At 44.3% G+C, this 16,985-nt stretch overlaps 1 protein-coding gene across 8 annotated transcripts in view; it reads right to left on the reverse strand.

The window, feature by feature from the left end:
• The window catches only part of LSAMP (limbic system associated membrane protein), an 889,023-nt gene that overhangs the window by 30,889 nt on the left and 841,149 nt on the right, over positions 1-16,985 (reverse strand). For all 8 annotated transcript variants that reach the window (XM_054002813.1, XM_054002791.1, XM_054002799.1 and 5 more), the window contains 2 exons: positions 4,118-4,252; positions 218-338 (listed from right to left, as the gene is read on the reverse strand). In XM_054002813.1, coding sequence (XP_053858788.1) covers positions 218-338; positions 4,118-4,252 — 256 coding nt within the window. The remainder of the gene's footprint in view (positions 1-217; positions 339-4,117; positions 4,253-16,985) is intronic.

The following is a 16,985-nucleotide window of genomic DNA, read 5'->3' on the forward strand; positions in this document are numbered from 1 at the left end:
GAATTCCATCCTCTGTACTTCCTTCAGCTTCTCCAATGCAGAGAGGAATTGCCTCCTCCAGCCATGACCATGCTGGCTCTGCTGAGACTGATGGGATGTTTTGACTCAAACGGATTGTAAGGAGCAATTTGTTTGAGAGGAGGTGGGGAGGATAACAGGAACCTCTATTCAATGGACTGAAGAAGAGAGGAGGGAAGAGGCAAGCTAAAGGCCTTACCTGGTATCATCTCTGTACCACTCGAAATCAGGCGTGGGCACTGCTGATGCCTCACACCGCAGTAAGGCTTGTCGTCCTGTGGCGGCTTCATTGCTCTTGGACTCTGTGATCGTGGGAGGGTCTGCAGGAAGGAAACACTTGGTCAATCCACACACTTCCAGGTGGAACAAAACAGTGAAACTATGTCAGGGGCACCTGCCTCATGCAAACTCTTTGGGCTACTGGAGGCCCACAGCAGCTGTTTGCTGTGGCTCCTTTCCCCCCTGCTCCCCTGCAGAACACTGCTCTTTGAACTTTCCCTAATATACAACATTAGCAGCACTCCTTACACATGCTTCTCTTCAGCACTGCTGAATAAAGTTCTGTCATAAATGCATAGGCATACACAGGCAAAGTTAAGGTTAATGATGGACTTCTGCAATTTATTTCTATTTACCTATGGATCTGTAGTTCACATGGGCTTAACAGAGAGAAGAAGATGAGAGAAAGACTTCATCAAGGGTAAAGGAAGACAGCAAAATTAAAGGAATAAAGAAGGAATTTAACACTAGCATGAAAATTGTATTCCACACAAACTCTTTGCCTAATGCAAAACTATAATAAGAAAGGACTGAGGCAACATGTATGAAACAGAAATACATTAATAGCTTAAAAGAGAAGAACTTTAGCAGAAGCTGTGGGTGCGACTCTCAGAGCCAATGCTGAGACACTTCCCTTAGGTGTCCAAGGTTACAAGTCCTGATCAAACCTTCCTGGACATGGTCCTTTGTGAAAAGCTCTAGAAGGGCTTGCTTGTGACTACTCTGCCTTAAGTTTGCCCTCAGCCCAGCATGGTGCTCCCACCTCTGCTTACTTTGAAGTCTGAGCATTGTGCCATGGGTGAACCAAACTTGGAAGATATACTGCTGTGCTCTGCTGGAGCTTGGTCTCAGGACTGACTGGATAGCAGGTAGGGTAGGCACTGGCATCTTCAATCCCAGCCCCATGTTCAAAATATTAAGCGATAAGCTTTACATGTTAAAAGGCAGAATTATTTACACCTGGCTGCTGAGAGGGATCAAGGAGTAAGTGCCTTGTCTCTCGTCACTAATACTTGCATACCCTGAGATTACAGGGCTGTAACTCAGACAGATATTTTGCTGAGACTCAAGTTACCATGAAACACACTCTGCCATCTGTATCTGTCCCAGAACTGAAAGGCCAAATAAAAAAATAATAAAAAAAAAGAAGCAAAACAGATTGTGTCAGTGAAAGAAAAGAAAATAATTCTGTTTGGAGAATGTAGGGAAGGAAATTTAAATTTGTTTGTGAACACATTAGCCATCTCAATATGATCCCTTCCCTGACCTTAATCGGGATTTTATGCAGGGCTTTAGGAATATTGCAGTGCGCCCTCTAACATCATAAATATTAATAAGTTTACATAAATAGGATCCTACATTCAAAGGCTTGGGTTCATGTAAATATTTTAATTTGAAAAGGAGGAGGGATAATAAAAGGATAGTGAAGGTGATTTTTTAACCATTCTTACTTGATTTTTTGGTTTGAACAGTCTATCTTCTTACTGTCTACAGTGAGACAAGTCTTTCCATTTCATGAATCTGGTACAAGAGGTGAGTCACAAAATGAATGGGCATCTTTCCATGGTCCTAGAAAATTATTCCAGCAAGTGTCTTCTTCTCAGCTTGCTGCCAGGGAGCCCAGCCCCTCGCTCTGAGCAGTCCCTATATTCACCACTTTAAGAAATTGGTGCAGTGCTCTCCCGGGAGAAGGGGCAGGTGGCAGTCCCAAACAAACCAGCCTATTGCACCTGGAAAGCAGCTGCTCTGTGTGTAGCCGTTTGCTGCCTGGGAAGCCAGGGGTGGGTTCCCTTTAGCTGTTCTCCTCCCACTCTACCCAGGCCTCAGTTTCCCTGTCTGTGATGTGCCAGGGCAATTACTTGGGAAGCCTGCAGGTGGTAGTGTGAGACCAAAGCAAAGTGAGATGCTTTCTCCTGCAGTCCGAGCTGACAGTGCTCCACAGCAGATGATAAGAGATGGCCAGGAAGCTCCTGAGATGGGACAGGCCCCATTTTTCAAACTTACTGTGGTTTTCCCACTTTATGCTTCTTGTGGTGTTGTTTAACAAAGCAGGATGAGGAAAGATGTAGGCAAATATCTAGTTTTCATTCCTCTAATAGGACTGTTTTTTTTCCCTGCTTGGTCCTCATAGTCTCTTAGATTTATTTTCCTTTCTTTCAAAAGAAAAAAATCTGTCCTTAAGGAATTTTAAGTTGCTTACATTATGAATTACACCACACATTAACATCACTTTTTCATATTTTTCAACAGTTAAAATGTTTAAGATCTTACCATGGCATACATAATTATTACGTGTTGAAACTAAATCAAAATCAAACATTCTGACTTTATACAGTCTGTTTCAAACACATTAAAACACCATTGAAATTATGTTTCACAGAAATGTTTGAAACTATTAATTGGTTCTCATGGAAAGCCTCCAGTTTATAAACTCAGCTGTTTTTGACACTTCTATACTTTCAGTGCAGAAAATCTGTTACGACAGTTCATATTAATGCCAAATTTGGCCCATGAGGCAGCTGATACTAAACCACTGCTACCCAGTTTCTAAAGGAACTATAAAAACCTGTAGATTCAGAAGATGCTGCAGGGAGCCTATAACCTCAACTTCTTAGCAAGACAGAAAAGTTGATTTGATGTGATGGCCCACACGGGACCAAGGGAAAAAAAATGAAGAGCCAGAAGGGTATTAAAAGGTGCTATAATCACCTACAGTCAAATTAGTGGTATTACCTGAAACTCTTGATGCCATCAGCTCTCTGCCCTAACCTGCTCCCTAGCAGTTCTATTTGTGAATCAAGGCATGAATATGCACCCAGAAATATGTCTGTAGCCATCTCCAATTTCAATTTAAGTTAATATTCTGGTTTAAGTCTCAATTTAAACTGAAGAAGGTCAGGAGAGGATATACCTCCTATTCATCCATCCTTGCTGCAAAGTTATTAGTCTCCCAGCAAGGAAACGAAGCAGGTACATGGGGATAGCTCACTTTACATCACTCTAGTGCCAAATATAAGCCATACAAGTATGGAGGTGGACATATACACGCGCAGGATTAAAGAGTAACATCAGTTTGAAGTATCTTGTGTTCCTGTGAGGGGAGCATGCCAGCAGAGTGAAGTGGACATCTGTCTAAGCACATATGGGATGGCATCCATGCCCCAATCCACATGTGTGGAAATAAGCCACAGCTTACTTGGTGCTTTTAGGGGATTGCTGTATCCTTTGGCCAAAACCCCTTTCTGTATTGCACTGGTGCATGAAGAGTCTTTTAGACAGAGCTTTAAACTAATGACCTGAAACCAGCATAAAAGTTAAGTTTTTGCGCCCTGTCATTAGCACGTGCCTCTGCCCCGTGTCCCCTGGCTGAGATAGCCATGTAGGCTCTGCAGAGATGGCTGGGTGCAGGCAGGCATGTGTTTGCTCTGAGCCAGCTGAGCCCTCCCTTATCTCTGCCTGCTGCCTTGGTGAAGCTTCTCTTCACGCTACTGTTCACCCAAATATCAATGAGTGAAAACAAGGCATTGCCAGTGTTTCGGAGGGGAGAGACGGGGGCAACTCACAGCTCTTTCTCTTTCTCCCTCTCTGGCTGTCTCTCTGTACCACAGAGAGACCTCCCCCATCCTTTTCTTATATATTACCAGGTTTAAAACACAAACTGTACCCTGTGGCAAGTGTCTGATTGCAGACAGTTTTCTCAGTGCCCTCTCTTCAGATTGTATAATCCAGGCCCAGAAACACTTCTTTGTTTATCCTGAAGTAACCCTCGCCTGTGGGCAAAGCTCTCCCTGTTGCCCTGCCCCAGCTGCGATGTACTCACAGTTCACAGTGACCCGGACTTGCTTCACGTCTGCTGAGGCAACTTCATTGGCAGCTTTGCACTCGTACTTGCCCGACTGCTCTCGTGTGATCCCCAGGATCTCCAGGTACTCCTCCTCACCTTCAAACTCTCTGCCTGGACAGAAAAATGCAGAGAGTGGTTCTGTTAGGCTTTCAGATTTAGGAAATTGCCATGGAGGAACAATCACAACATGGAGTCTGCAAACAAACAACAGTCATGAGCCGTTTAAAAGTTATTTCAGAAGCCGCTGAAACCTGAAAATCTGGAAGGCACCATACAGGTGGTACAATACGTAGCATTTCACAGGCTGCCCAGGCTGAGAAGCAAAATCTCCACCACGTAAGATCAGACTAAGTTCACTAGTGTGATGGCTGAGTACCACCAGAGGTTAGTCATGCTGTGGGTGATATGCTGGTTTAGGGCTAGCTGGGTCCTCAGATGTGTTGTCAGCACCCTTTTCTCCACTGCAAAACTGTGAAAAATGTCTTTCTGTCTCCCAGAGCAACCACCACCCTGAAGTGCCATCGATCAGCTCAAGCTACCGTTAAACACAGCCAAACTGAGAGAAACAAACCACAATTTGATCTGCAGAGACCAATAATCATCACGCATCCCTGAGCTACTGTACATATGAAATGACACATTTAAACTGTGCTGCCTCACTTACACACTTTGGAAAACAGTGACTTGAGTGTCAGTCGGGGTTGTGGATGGGGGCAGCAATCGAGGGAGGTCTGTGGCCTTGCTTTTAACTCACTGTGTGACCTTGAGTGAGTCACTCCTTTGCTCTCCCTCTGTAAACTGCAGCAAATAGCCCCCCCTCTTCCATCACCTCCTGGTTAGAGCAGGGCAGTGAGGTTAACCCATGTAAAACACATTGGATTCATTGCATGAAAGTTGCCAGGGAAGCATGAAATATTAGGATTGGTATATCTACCCTATTCCTTCAGAAAGCAAAGTAAGGCAACTCCTGGAAAGAATCTGAACCACATTTCCTCCTCTCAGAGGGCTGTAAGCGCTGCTCTGCAGCATTGGAAATGGCAAGCCCCAGGTGTGTGCCTGTGTATGTTTAGAGAAATCAGCCCCCAATCCTAAAAGGGTAAAAGACAGATATGAAAAAAAAAATAAAAGGTCAGATCAAAAGAGCTCCCATTCAGGTTCCTCAGAGAATGGTCAGATTTTCCAAAAAACTCTCTGCCCAGAAGATATTTTCTGCTCAACAGGTGCTGAGCACTTGTGAAACCCTGCCCACTTCAAAAAGGGCAGTTTTTGAGAGAGTTCAAATAGTGCCTACTGTTCACCTTGGTTTATGGCACTGCATGAAAGCAGTGGGTAAGTCTGGTCTCTGGAGCTGAACTTCCCATGGAGCCACCTGCAACAAATCCCACCCCAGAGGCACAGACTTACTGCAGTGTCTTGGCCAGGTCAGCCTGGCCACACACACTGGTGATGCCAGCTGTGTGCAGTTCCCTTCAGCATCAGAGAGGAACTTCAGAAGCTTCAAAATCTGCTCAGAACTCTGTCCCTTACATAATTATTTTTGTCCCTTTTTTTTTTTTTCTTTTTCAAAGCCAATTTTCAGAATCATTCTAGGAGAAAACCAACCCCCGTCACGGAGGCTCGGCATGAAAACAGCAGTGTACCTATTAAACTCATGTAAAGACAAGGGCTCCCTCTCTCTTTCAGCAGGGCCAATCAGCAGTCCCTTCTTCCAGCTCCTACCAGATGTTCAGGTAGTGAAAATCTCATTGCTATGTCTAAAATTTACAACTGCTTTGTTTTTTGCATTCCCCAACAGTCTGCTGCAGGACCTTCCTGCATGGCAGCAGCATTTTGCACAGGGTAAGGAGGCAAAGTTGGCTCCTGCTGCCAGGACATGGCTCTCAGTCCTCTGTGCTGGGGCTGATGCTGTGAAGAGTCAGTGGAGAAGGAAGTAAGGTGGGATTTTCACAGGTGTTTTTTATTGCTGGAATTCATGAATATGTTAGGGAGTCCTAACCCCAGTAGGACCAGAATTAGGTGAGTCTCAGAAATGTGGAAGGGACTTCAGTCACCATCTAATCCATTCCCCAGTCTCAAGCAGGACACATGAATCATGTCATGGACACAGCCATCCTCTGTGCTCCAGCAGCAGAGATTCTGCAGCCATTCCTGACAATCTGTTCCTGTGCTTTGCTGTCCTTACCACAGGAGCAGTTTCCTGAAGTTTGACCTGAGTCTCCCTTGCTGCAATTTAAAGCTATTACTTTTGTCTTCACCACTACAGACAAAAAGAACAAATCATTCCCTCCTTCCCTGAAATAGCCTTTTATCAACTTTTAAATCACTTAGTTCCTCCCTCAGTTGTCATCTTTTTTCTTTTTTTCTTTTGGCTGAACATTGCCAGGGTCTTTCGACCTTCCTCTGTAGGTGAGGCTTTTTAAGGCTCTTGATCATTCTTGTTCTTTGCTTTTAGACCTCTCTGACAAGTTTACATTTTTCTGGATGTGTGATACCCCAAACTAAACACAGCATTTCAGATGAGGTGTTACGTGGCTGAACACAGATGAAGGATTGCATTGCAACTACTGCACCATGCTGCTGTCTGTAGATGCAGCACATTGTTTCTGGTTTTGCTACAACAGGGATAATTTCTGTTGAAGAACTCTCTTAATTCCCAGATTTTCTTATGGCATATTGCTCATATTACTACCTGCTAATAAAGCACTTTAAAAATCCCACCCCCAAACTGAGCTGACAACCAACACTCCTCTCCTTTCACAGCAGTACTTCCAGTTGGTAGGTCAGTGAGTTGACTGGAAAGTTAATCAGACATCATGGAAAGACTCACAAAGAAAAGGTTAAAACATAATTTGCCTCTGTTTTGCAACTCATTTGCTCTGCAATTCTGCCTTGTTTATACACAGGGCTCATTCCAAGTGGGACTTGCTTCTCCTGCAATTTGCCCTTGTCACAAGACTGTCACTGTAATGAAGACAGGGTTGAGGGTGACTTAACCAACTCTAATGGAGTGGCACCCTCATTACGGGTGCTGTTAAGTCTGTCAGAGAACTACATCAGTGGAGCTCCAAAGTAACCTACAAGGGTAGATACTTTCCCAAGGGAAGATGTTTTTGAGCTTCTCCCCTGCATACATACATACACTTGAAGTGTACTGTGTACCATGTCTGGCAGGAGAGCTTTCACAGCTACAGAGAACTCCTCCCAAGACATGATGAGCTGCTGGCTTGCCCAGTGGAGTGCCCTGGCAATAAGTGAAAGGCATGACTTCTGTTCTAAAGGGCATGTCAAAGACATCAATAACCCTATTCAGCTCCTCATTCCCCTGCTTTAGGACACACATATAAGCATAACACTTCAGGGAAAGTTTCTGTGACAGTCTCCTGCTGTATAAGTGGTAGCACTGTTCTTGTCTCTGCACTGGTGACCCTGAGCATCAACATTTTGCTACAAGAACTGAGCTGCCCTCAATTTCAAGACAGACCCTTTTACTTGCTGCCTTGTCCCCTCTAAGAGCACATTAACCATTTCTAACAAAAAGCATTTATATAAAATAGAGGTGTTGTTCTAAAGAGCAGGGAGAGGAAAGATGTATCACAGCGTGTTAGAGAAATGTCAGGTTGTGATATCTTGCAGAGAGCTGTAGAGATGTTTTCACTAATTCACTTTGGCAGCCAGATTAGGTGAGTCATATTAACTCTAACCTCTAAGGCAAACAGGGAGTTGGGGGAGTAGGAACAGAGCTTTATACATCGAGTGAATTTACAAATGTTTCTGCACAGGAGACAGCTTCGGTAGGGAACTGATGGTTGTCACTATGCAGTTTATCAAAGCAGGGAGGGAGAAGGCTTGGACAATGCTCTTCAGTACTGATAACAATAAACATATTCTATTAGGTGAAAGAGGTACTGCCAACTCTTGGCAAGACAGCCACCCCATTCCCATTAAGAGAAGACATTTGCCTTGAGCAGATTATCAAGGGATGAAATTCTGACCAAACTGCCAAAGCTTCTTTGCTGACAAGGGTTGTCTCCTGGCTGTTCTGCCTGGTTCAGTACAGCCCTTTCCCAGTGAGGATCCTTTCAGGTTCCCCTAGGTGAATGACTTCTCAGTCAGTGCAGCTCTTTGCATCCTAAACCATCCCCTTGCATGACTGCAGGCAACCTGCTTCCCTGCAGGATTTTTGTCTTTCAAATGTTCATAGTTAGCTTGGCTTGCTGCTACAGCCCCATTAAACGCCATCTTGCCAAGCTGTAGCTCCTTAACTCTGTCCCAGTGAATCAGAAAGAGGAGCTTTCTGCTCTGGAGGCTGGAGATAGAGAGAGCACAAGCCCAGGAGGCTTGACAATCAAATCAAGAGGGAACGACCCTGAGCAGCGCGAGCCAGGCGGCTGCTGCTGCTCGGAGCTGGCAAAGCCTTTTTGCAGAGGGATCTGCGGCAGCAGCTTTGATGTGTGCAGGAGGAAGGCTTTGAAGGCCTGCTTGCCTCAGCCACATTTCCTATCCCCTGGCTTCCTAATTTGACCCAGTAAATAATGAAGCTGAACAGCAAATCTGCTTGGCTATGCTAGCCTGCTGGCAAGCAGCCTTCCTTTTCCTTTACCCTCTGAAAATACCCTTGTACAACCCCATTGTCTCTGCATATTGTCCTTGTTGGTGTGCACACCTGCCTGTGCTCTCATCTAGATATGATTTACATATATATATGTTCTGTATTTTATATACTGATATGACAAATATTTTATTTGTTTTCACATCTATAAATCCACCTGTGTGTGCAGAAACACAGACTGACATGTTCCCCAGGCATTTATGGGCCCTTCTTACCTCTACCCAAACGGCCCCTTACACTGCTACACACCATTACTCTTTCCTCAAAGGCTAAATACTTCCTTTGTACAGATGACCCACACCCAGTCAAAATCCCACTTGTACTGTGTGCAGACAGCTCTTTCAGGTAGTCAGGGCCAGCAATGCATTCAGTCACATTCTCTACCAGAGAGGCCTTTCCCTTCATGCCCTAGTTTCTTACATCTCCAAAGGGGAAGCTGATCTCCAGAGGTGATAGACACGTTTTGTTTCATCTCCTCTCCTGTCCGTGCATCCAACACTGGGCTTCTTCTTGTGCAGAGATTACTTTAGTTGTCTTTTTTTTTTTTTTTTTTTTTAACACTGCTGTAGTCTTAAATTAAACTGAAATTTAGATCTGCTGAAAGTATCTGTTTGCATTTGATATGTGGAGAAAGAGATCAGCCACCCTGCTCCTGTGTTTGTTTTCCCTCCAAGCATCTTTGTAGTTGGGGAGCAGAATAGGTTATGCATCTTTGCTGGGCATAAAACAAGATGCAAGGAGATAAAAAAGATAGGAAATCAATGGATGCCATTTGAAGTTTTTAGTGTGTAGCAACTTCTATTGCTGAACTGCAGGTTTTGTTGTCTCTGCGCTCTCCATTTAGTGTTTGAGGTTTTGCTCACCTAACTTTCCTCCTTCCCTCTGCACCTTCTATTCCCTAGGAACAGGCTTCTGAAAGCCAAAAATAGCTAAGGGAGCCTTTGACATGTTTTTTTTTTTTTTGGTTTTTTTTTTTTTGTTTTTTTTTTTTGTTTTGTTTGTTTGTTTTTTTTTTTTTTTTTTTGTTGTTGTTGTTTTGTTTTGTTTTGTTTTTTTTTTTTGTTTTACCTCCAGCTGAGGGTTTTCTTTTTTTTTAATTCAAAACTTTGAAGTTTTCATTTATCAGTCCCTGTCTCCTCAGCCATCACAGATTCCAATGAGCTTGTCGTCATTTTTTTCCCATCCCTTAGTTGAAGAGGCTTGTTTTTAGTAAAGAGAGCGGTAGAGAGAAGCAGATGGTGGATAAGCAAAGGGACAGCTAGTGCTATAATGCTACAGTGAGGAAGGCAGGCAGAAAACCTAGAGTAGCATGGGAAGTGGTGAAAACGGGGAAAGTTTGAGAGAAGATAAAAATACATGGAGAAAAAACGGAGAACGAAGAGAGGGAAAGTGGCTGGGAGAGAGAAACACAAAAAAAATGAGACTTCAGTGACTGAGAAAAAGAGAAAATGGTATTCAGCTACTGACAAAGAGAAACACACTGAGACAGAGTGAGTGAGAAAGATGGGAGGTGAGACAGCGGCAGACAGAGAGATGTACAGCTGGGAGAGAAGCACAGCCATCCCTTGTGTAAAGGGAGCAATGAAATAGCAACTGCCACAGGGACAGGAACAGAGGGGTCACATGTAGTAAGGCAGTAATTACTCTGTTTAAGCAGCAAGGCACAGCAGGGTATTTATTGTTTAAGTTGGCCTCATGCCTCCCATGCCCTCAGGTCTGTAGCTATTACACATAAACCAAAAAACTAGAGCAGTGCCAGGGAGGGCTCTGGCCTGGCTCTGGTTTCATGAATAAAAATGAGTCAGACCAGGAGGAAATGCTCTGGCATGGCTTCCCCTGGTGTTCACCAGGACTTTGCTCATCAGCAATCACATTTGCATCTTATGTGCAAAACTGCCTGCCCTGCCTCCTGAGCCAAGGACAGTGCCCAAGGAACTCCCTGGCTGGGGGAACATGAGCACCCACTGGGCATGACCAGGGTTAAGAGAGCCCGTGCTTTTTATGGGCTCCTCCTTCTCAAACTCCACGCATCCAGCATGCAAACAAAACCCTCCAGGCTGAGAGAAGTTTCCCCAGACTGAACAATGTCTCTGTGCTCTCTCTCTCGGGACAGCACTGACCAAACCACTTGGGACTGTTTGCCCATCACTGATGGCTCTACCCAGGAGCTGGGAGCCAAAATCTGACAGCTCAGATGCAGTTTGCATCCCGGCTGTGGGTGCGTGTCAGTGGGGGTCATCTGCCTGAGGCAGCCTCAGCACATCAGCTCTATCTCTGAATTTCCACCCCCTCTTTTCTATAAACGACCGCTAAGGGTCCTCACACTCTCTCACACACAGCCCTGAGTCTGGGCACAGAACAGGTGTGCAATATACTACTTCATGTCAGCAGCTGATTCGATTTTCCATTAAAAATCCACACATGAACACCAGATAGAAAGTGACCCATTCCCTGAAAAAAAATCCAGACCCGCTTCAGGTCAAAGCCCGCTGTTTGACCAGTGGCTTTCTTCTTCTCTTTGATGAACCAGAAGAAGGAATAATGTTCTGCCTCAGTTTGAGATATAAATTAAATCAGACAATTTCATGTTGAAGAAGATCACATTTTTTTTTTCCTCAAAATTACTTACTGAATTTAGCCCAAATTTGTTAACACTTTTTTTAATGAACACAAACAGCATTTTTTTGGATAGATTAATTACTCTTGAACAGAACTTGGCTGGAAAGCCAATGTATAAAGTAAATTATAAACTATGAGGTAAATTAAGTCATGTAATGTCACAACTACAATACTGTACTCCCTAAGTGTTGCATACTGCAGTGCAAGTTGTCATGACTATGCTACCAAACACCAAGCCTTAATTTTACTGCCAAGAAAATGACATATAAACATGAACAAACCAATAGTTGCACCATTTCTGCATCACAAAATTTTTGCCTGCTGCCTTTTGAAGGGTACTTTAAAATAACATGAGGTAGGAGTCACCATCAGCTAGATTAATGAATGAGATGTCACCACATGTTTGAGAGCCTTAGGAAGGCAGGTAACTCATCAGGGCTGTGAGGACAGTGCTGGAGCAGCTAATGAAATGGAGGTTGAAAACAGAAAGTCAGACAAAAGAATCACAGCTGAGGCGCAGGAGTTGTTCAATGTGCACATGTGGATGGCAGCACACCAATCTCGCTCCCAGCAGTGTGGTCAGCACTGCAAGGTCCTGTGCCCTCTTCCTCCACCACCTACAAGAAGAGGATGGGCCAGCACTTGCCCCTGGCAAGAGGAACATCAGAGTGTGTTTGCAGGGGGTGTGGGTGTGTAATCAATAGGTCTTTGTTTCCCACTGTGCTAAGCACAAAATCGTAATGCAAGCCCAGAGCTGATGCAGGGGACTGAGTTTTCTTGCATGTCATGGACACTTATGAAAGGCATAAAATACAAGAGCAAGCAGTCAGCTGTTACAGTCTCTAGTGACTCTGTCAGATGGTTTCATTTCATTTGGCCTCATGTACTCCTTTTACTACAAGATTTCTTATTTTGGACAATGTGCTTGTGCTATCATTGTTGTACAGTTTGAAGACAAGTTCCTCCTCACGAACACAAGACCAAAGAAAAGACTGACAGCAACAAGTCCCTTCTGGGGCAAGAAGCCTGACTGAACTGTATAATTTCTGTCCTGCCAGTGAAGAGCAATGATGGACTGCAATGCAGTCCCTAGTTTAATTCCACAAATCATTATGTCAGCCCCAGAGTTTAGGGAAACCTCATGCAATGGCACTCACTGGTACCAACTGTGCCAGTTGATCAATCTAGGAACTATAGGGGTTGGTCTGTGTTTGGTGGCATCTTTAAAAATCCTTGTTATGTTATTTACAAAGTCTCTTGTGTCTTATGTAGCACAAGACAAGCTCAATATACCATTGTTCAAGAATCAAGTGGCTTGCTTTTGTAGGCATCCACCAGAATATTTCCCTTTTTTTAAATATAAGGTGTTTGTTCCCTTCTGTCCTATGTCCACTTATACTTCTTGGGATGAGAGGGTAATGATGAACCCAGAACTTCAAGCTAACTTAATTTTTTTTTTTTAAATTTGACAACCCCCTCCTCCTCAATGATTCAACTTAGCCCACAGAATTACATTCTTATATGTTCGAAACTTGGAAGAAGTCTTGAGAAATTACAAATTGGCACAAATTTACTTGAAACGGGAAAGAGCATTAACTCAGAAGCTTAGGCATTGCTGTGGCTCTTTCTCTGTAAGGTGAAGCCAAACGCTTCATGACCAGATAACATGGCCCCTGAATCTCCTGTCCTTTTGCAAGATGGCAATTCCTGTAGTTCATCCCTGTTTTCTTTGAGGCTTCTCTGAACACCAACTTCACAAACAAAACCTAAAGACTGGGATTTCTGTATCAGCCTGGATCTAGCCACTCTGCTTTTAAACTGCTGTAGTTTTCAACTGAGGAAATGAGGTCAAAGAGTTAAGCCACCCCTTAGCAAGATTTACCCTTTCAAAAACACGCCAGAGTGTTGTGATTCCTGGCGCCAATATTTGTATAGGTGGATTAGCTTCTTGAAAAATCGTTTTGTTTGCTTTTCTGTTGACCCCTCTCCTTGCTGCAGTGTTTCTCAATTAGATCCAGCATAGTAATTTCCTGACACCATCCCCCATATCTGCTCCTGGTGGAAGAAGAAAAGGGAATACTTTGTGGGGAGCACAACAAGGGATTGGGAGATGAGACTGAGTAGCTGAATTCAGAATTCAGCAGGCATCAGATATTGCCAGTTATCAAGGTGAGAATCACAGAGGTTTGAGGCAGGGTGGGGTGTGCCAGGAAGAGATTGTTTGGGCTCAGACACTGCAGAGACTTTTGATCAATTGGGCTGGCTCCTGTGATATTATCATCTGAGGTGTCTGCTGTTGATTCATAGTGATAGCACTTCAGATAAATGATTGCTTCGGTCCAGGATATTTAATTCTTATGCATTTAGCCACTCCCTTGCTTTCCAAAGAATAAAGAGTCTCTCAAACTTACAAGGCAGTGGCTGTGAAGGAGAAGGAAGGCATTTGCTCCATGCCTAATATTGCATCTTGTGTAATCCTACAGGGGAGGCAGGCAGAGAGGAAATACAGGCCCTAGTTTTGAGGTCTTGTTGCTCCCTGATGCAGCTACTCCCATTGCTAGTGCAGCTGTTGGCCATCAGCACACTTGAAAATCCTGGCTGTGAAGCAGGGTTTCTCTCCCAGATATATGGGAAAAAAAGAAGGGAGTCATCAGAATGGGAGAAAGCAGAAAACTGTATGTAGAAGAAATAGTAAACAACTCCTTTCTGACTTCTTACAGCTTACCCCATAAGTTTAGGAAGGGGTCTGAAGACAAACCGAAAAAATATTTCATTGCCTTCATACCAACTCCTTAGTAGTTATTCTGATGATTACATAAAATTTCCAACAACTGTAACTGGCATGAGCATGTGCTGGCATGAGCAGACCATGGCCAGTCATGTCAATCAAAATGTGTCTTACTGGGCTTTGCCTCTCTGAATCCCCCTATTACTATCATGGACAGGAATCCATTTATTTCTCTTCTCTCAACTCCCTAGACACATTTGGTTCCCATGGAAAGAGAAATGTCTTGGTCCCACAGGGGCCCAGTCAGCCAAAAGACTCAAAAAAATATGAAAAAGCATCCGTATTATGTTGAGGGCTCTTTGGCTCCTTTCTGCCAAGCTCCCAGAGAAGCAGGGGTCTCATTAGAGTGCCTTTGCAACTGCACACCTTGAGAATTTCACTGGAACTGAAACAGCAGTTGCTCTAATTAAACAGCACAGAGCAGGCCACCTTAATCACTGCCATGATTTCATCTTCCTTGAGGAGAGAGAGGAAGAGGCATCAAAACTGGTAAGAGAGAGAGGGAAGAAGGTGAAATGTACTCAATCCCTGGTTCCTCAATTTAAAGCACTAAGGGATGTCTCTCATGTCTGTAAAAATTAATGTGAGCTTCTGATGGCATGTTTTATTAAATGGTTATATAATAATTGATATTTGAAAGCAGAGTTTCCAAAAGCCACTAAATGCTTTAACAGGACAAGACCATTTGGCTTTCAATGGCTTTTGTGCCTGTAAGTCACTCAGGTGCATTGGAAAACTTCACCTCTACCCTTTTATTCAAATCAGTGCCTCATTTACTCCATCTGCCAGTCTGTGTGGCAGAAACCAGGGGCAGGGGTGAAAACCATAAGCCCTCTAAGGAGAGGGTCCATGTTTCCTCAACCTTGAGTGGAAGGAGGAGATGCCAGCAGCATATAGCCTGAGCGAGAAATCCATCAGCTGAGGAGCAAGTACCCAGACACCAAGGACACCTAGGAAATAACAGCATGATAATTCCTGTTCTGACTCTCCCAAAGCCTCTGATGGGGAGGCACATCTGTCCCTGAGACAAGGCACACAGGCAGGCCAGGTAGAAATGCTGCTGGCAAGATAGAGGGCCAGTGGGCAAAGCTTAATAGGAAAACAGCGGTGATTTGTCTCCACCACTATTTATGTTTCAAGCACATGACAGGTTGTCAGTGGAAGTGAGTGCTGTTAAATTTACTGCTTCTCAAATCCCTGCCACAGTTGCATACTTGACAAGTCACTTCATTTGAAGAGCTAGGTGTTGGGCTGGAGTTTCCTCCCCTGTGCTCTCCTTCAATGAAAACCACAAACAGCTTTCTTTACACCACAAATTGATCCCCCTGGGGGCTATGATATCAGGGTGTGAGTTTAGAGAAGAGGGACATTCCCAGCATATTCATTTTAACCCTGATACACGCTGGTCTTGTTCTGGGCCACTTGACTGCAGATGTGTGTCTGACAGGACACACACATGACTGAACTGAACAAGTAACAGCTTGGTTACAGCACGGGGCATTCGGAGGCAGAGAACATGAGAGTCTGGTGAGCACGAGTGAGTACCAGCTGGTGTGTGGGCAAGAGCTGCTGAGCATCATAAGGAAAGCAGTGCCAAAGACCGTGGGGATGTAAGAGGAAATGCAGGTGGATGAAAGGGTGCCTGGGGATTAGACTGCACATATGTGTGCATGTCTAGAGGTGGTGGAAAAACCACGTGGAATAATGGGTGTGGGATTGGAAGTAGGACAGAGCATTTAGGTGAGGATGTGCAGAGAGGAATGCTGGCAGGCAGGGGAGAGGGTGAGAGGATGAGCACAGGGAGTCTCTGTGGCCCTGCATGTGGAGGACTGAAGTATGAAGTATCATTTGTCTCCCAAGTGTTGCATGGTGCCTGCATCCACGCAGCCTCATGCACATCTGCGACATAACACATTTGGTAGGTGGGAAAAGACCCCTCATTAATGGCTGAAAATCTGTAACACTTGGTTTCAAGCTCTCCTGGAAAGCAGAAGGGGAGTGAGGCTGCCAGTTGATGATGGGGTCCATAAAAAAGCCCAAACCTTCCCTTTTTTCTCCCTAACTTGTCCTCAGAGCACGACATAATCCTTGCTCAAGGGCTCTGGTCTAAGTTGCCTAGAAGCTGCTCCCTGCTTTATGCAGCTGTGCTGCTGACAGCACCACATCTTCTCAAATGTTCTGACTCCTTTTGGCTGCAGATATCAAGGCAAAGGTGTCAGGAATACGGTGTTATGAAAGACAGCCAAATGTGAAAGGGCACATCCTCCTACCCCAACCGCTCCCTTCATTTCTTCTACAAGCAATGGAGCTTCCTGCTTTCTCCTGCACATATCTTGCTATCATGCACAAGGTTCTTTGATTTGGTTCCCTCATGTGCACTCAGTAAATTACACATGGACACACATCCTGCAGAGAGTGTCATGGAGAAGTAGGACACATCCTCCTTTTGCCTGTCACAGGGGTGCAGGAGCATTGCAATTCTCCATCAGCTAGGAATTTGCTCCACTTCCTTTTCCAGTGGTGTAGGCCAGAGGCCCTTGTTCTGCAATTGTGCCTCAGTTTATATGATTAAATGTAGCATCTGCAGCTATATTTGCTGGGCTATTAGTGACAAGTACTATCAATCCTCATACTTCAGTGAATAAACTGATCACCAGCTGGGGACAGAAATCTCCCCTTGTCTCTTATCACCATAACATACAAACTGCTTTATGTGGGTTTCACAGGGAAGGAAACAAAGAGAGGTGGAGTCTTTCTTTGGTTCTCTGCTTTCCAAAGAACACAACAGACTTTTTTTTTTTTTTTTTTTTTTTTTTAAATGGGTGGCT

This window comes from Vidua macroura, chromosome 2 (assembly GCF_024509145.1).
Source record: "Vidua macroura isolate BioBank_ID:100142 chromosome 2, ASM2450914v1, whole genome shotgun sequence".
Classification (NCBI taxonomy): Eukaryota; Metazoa; Chordata; class Aves; order Passeriformes; family Viduidae; genus Vidua; species Vidua macroura.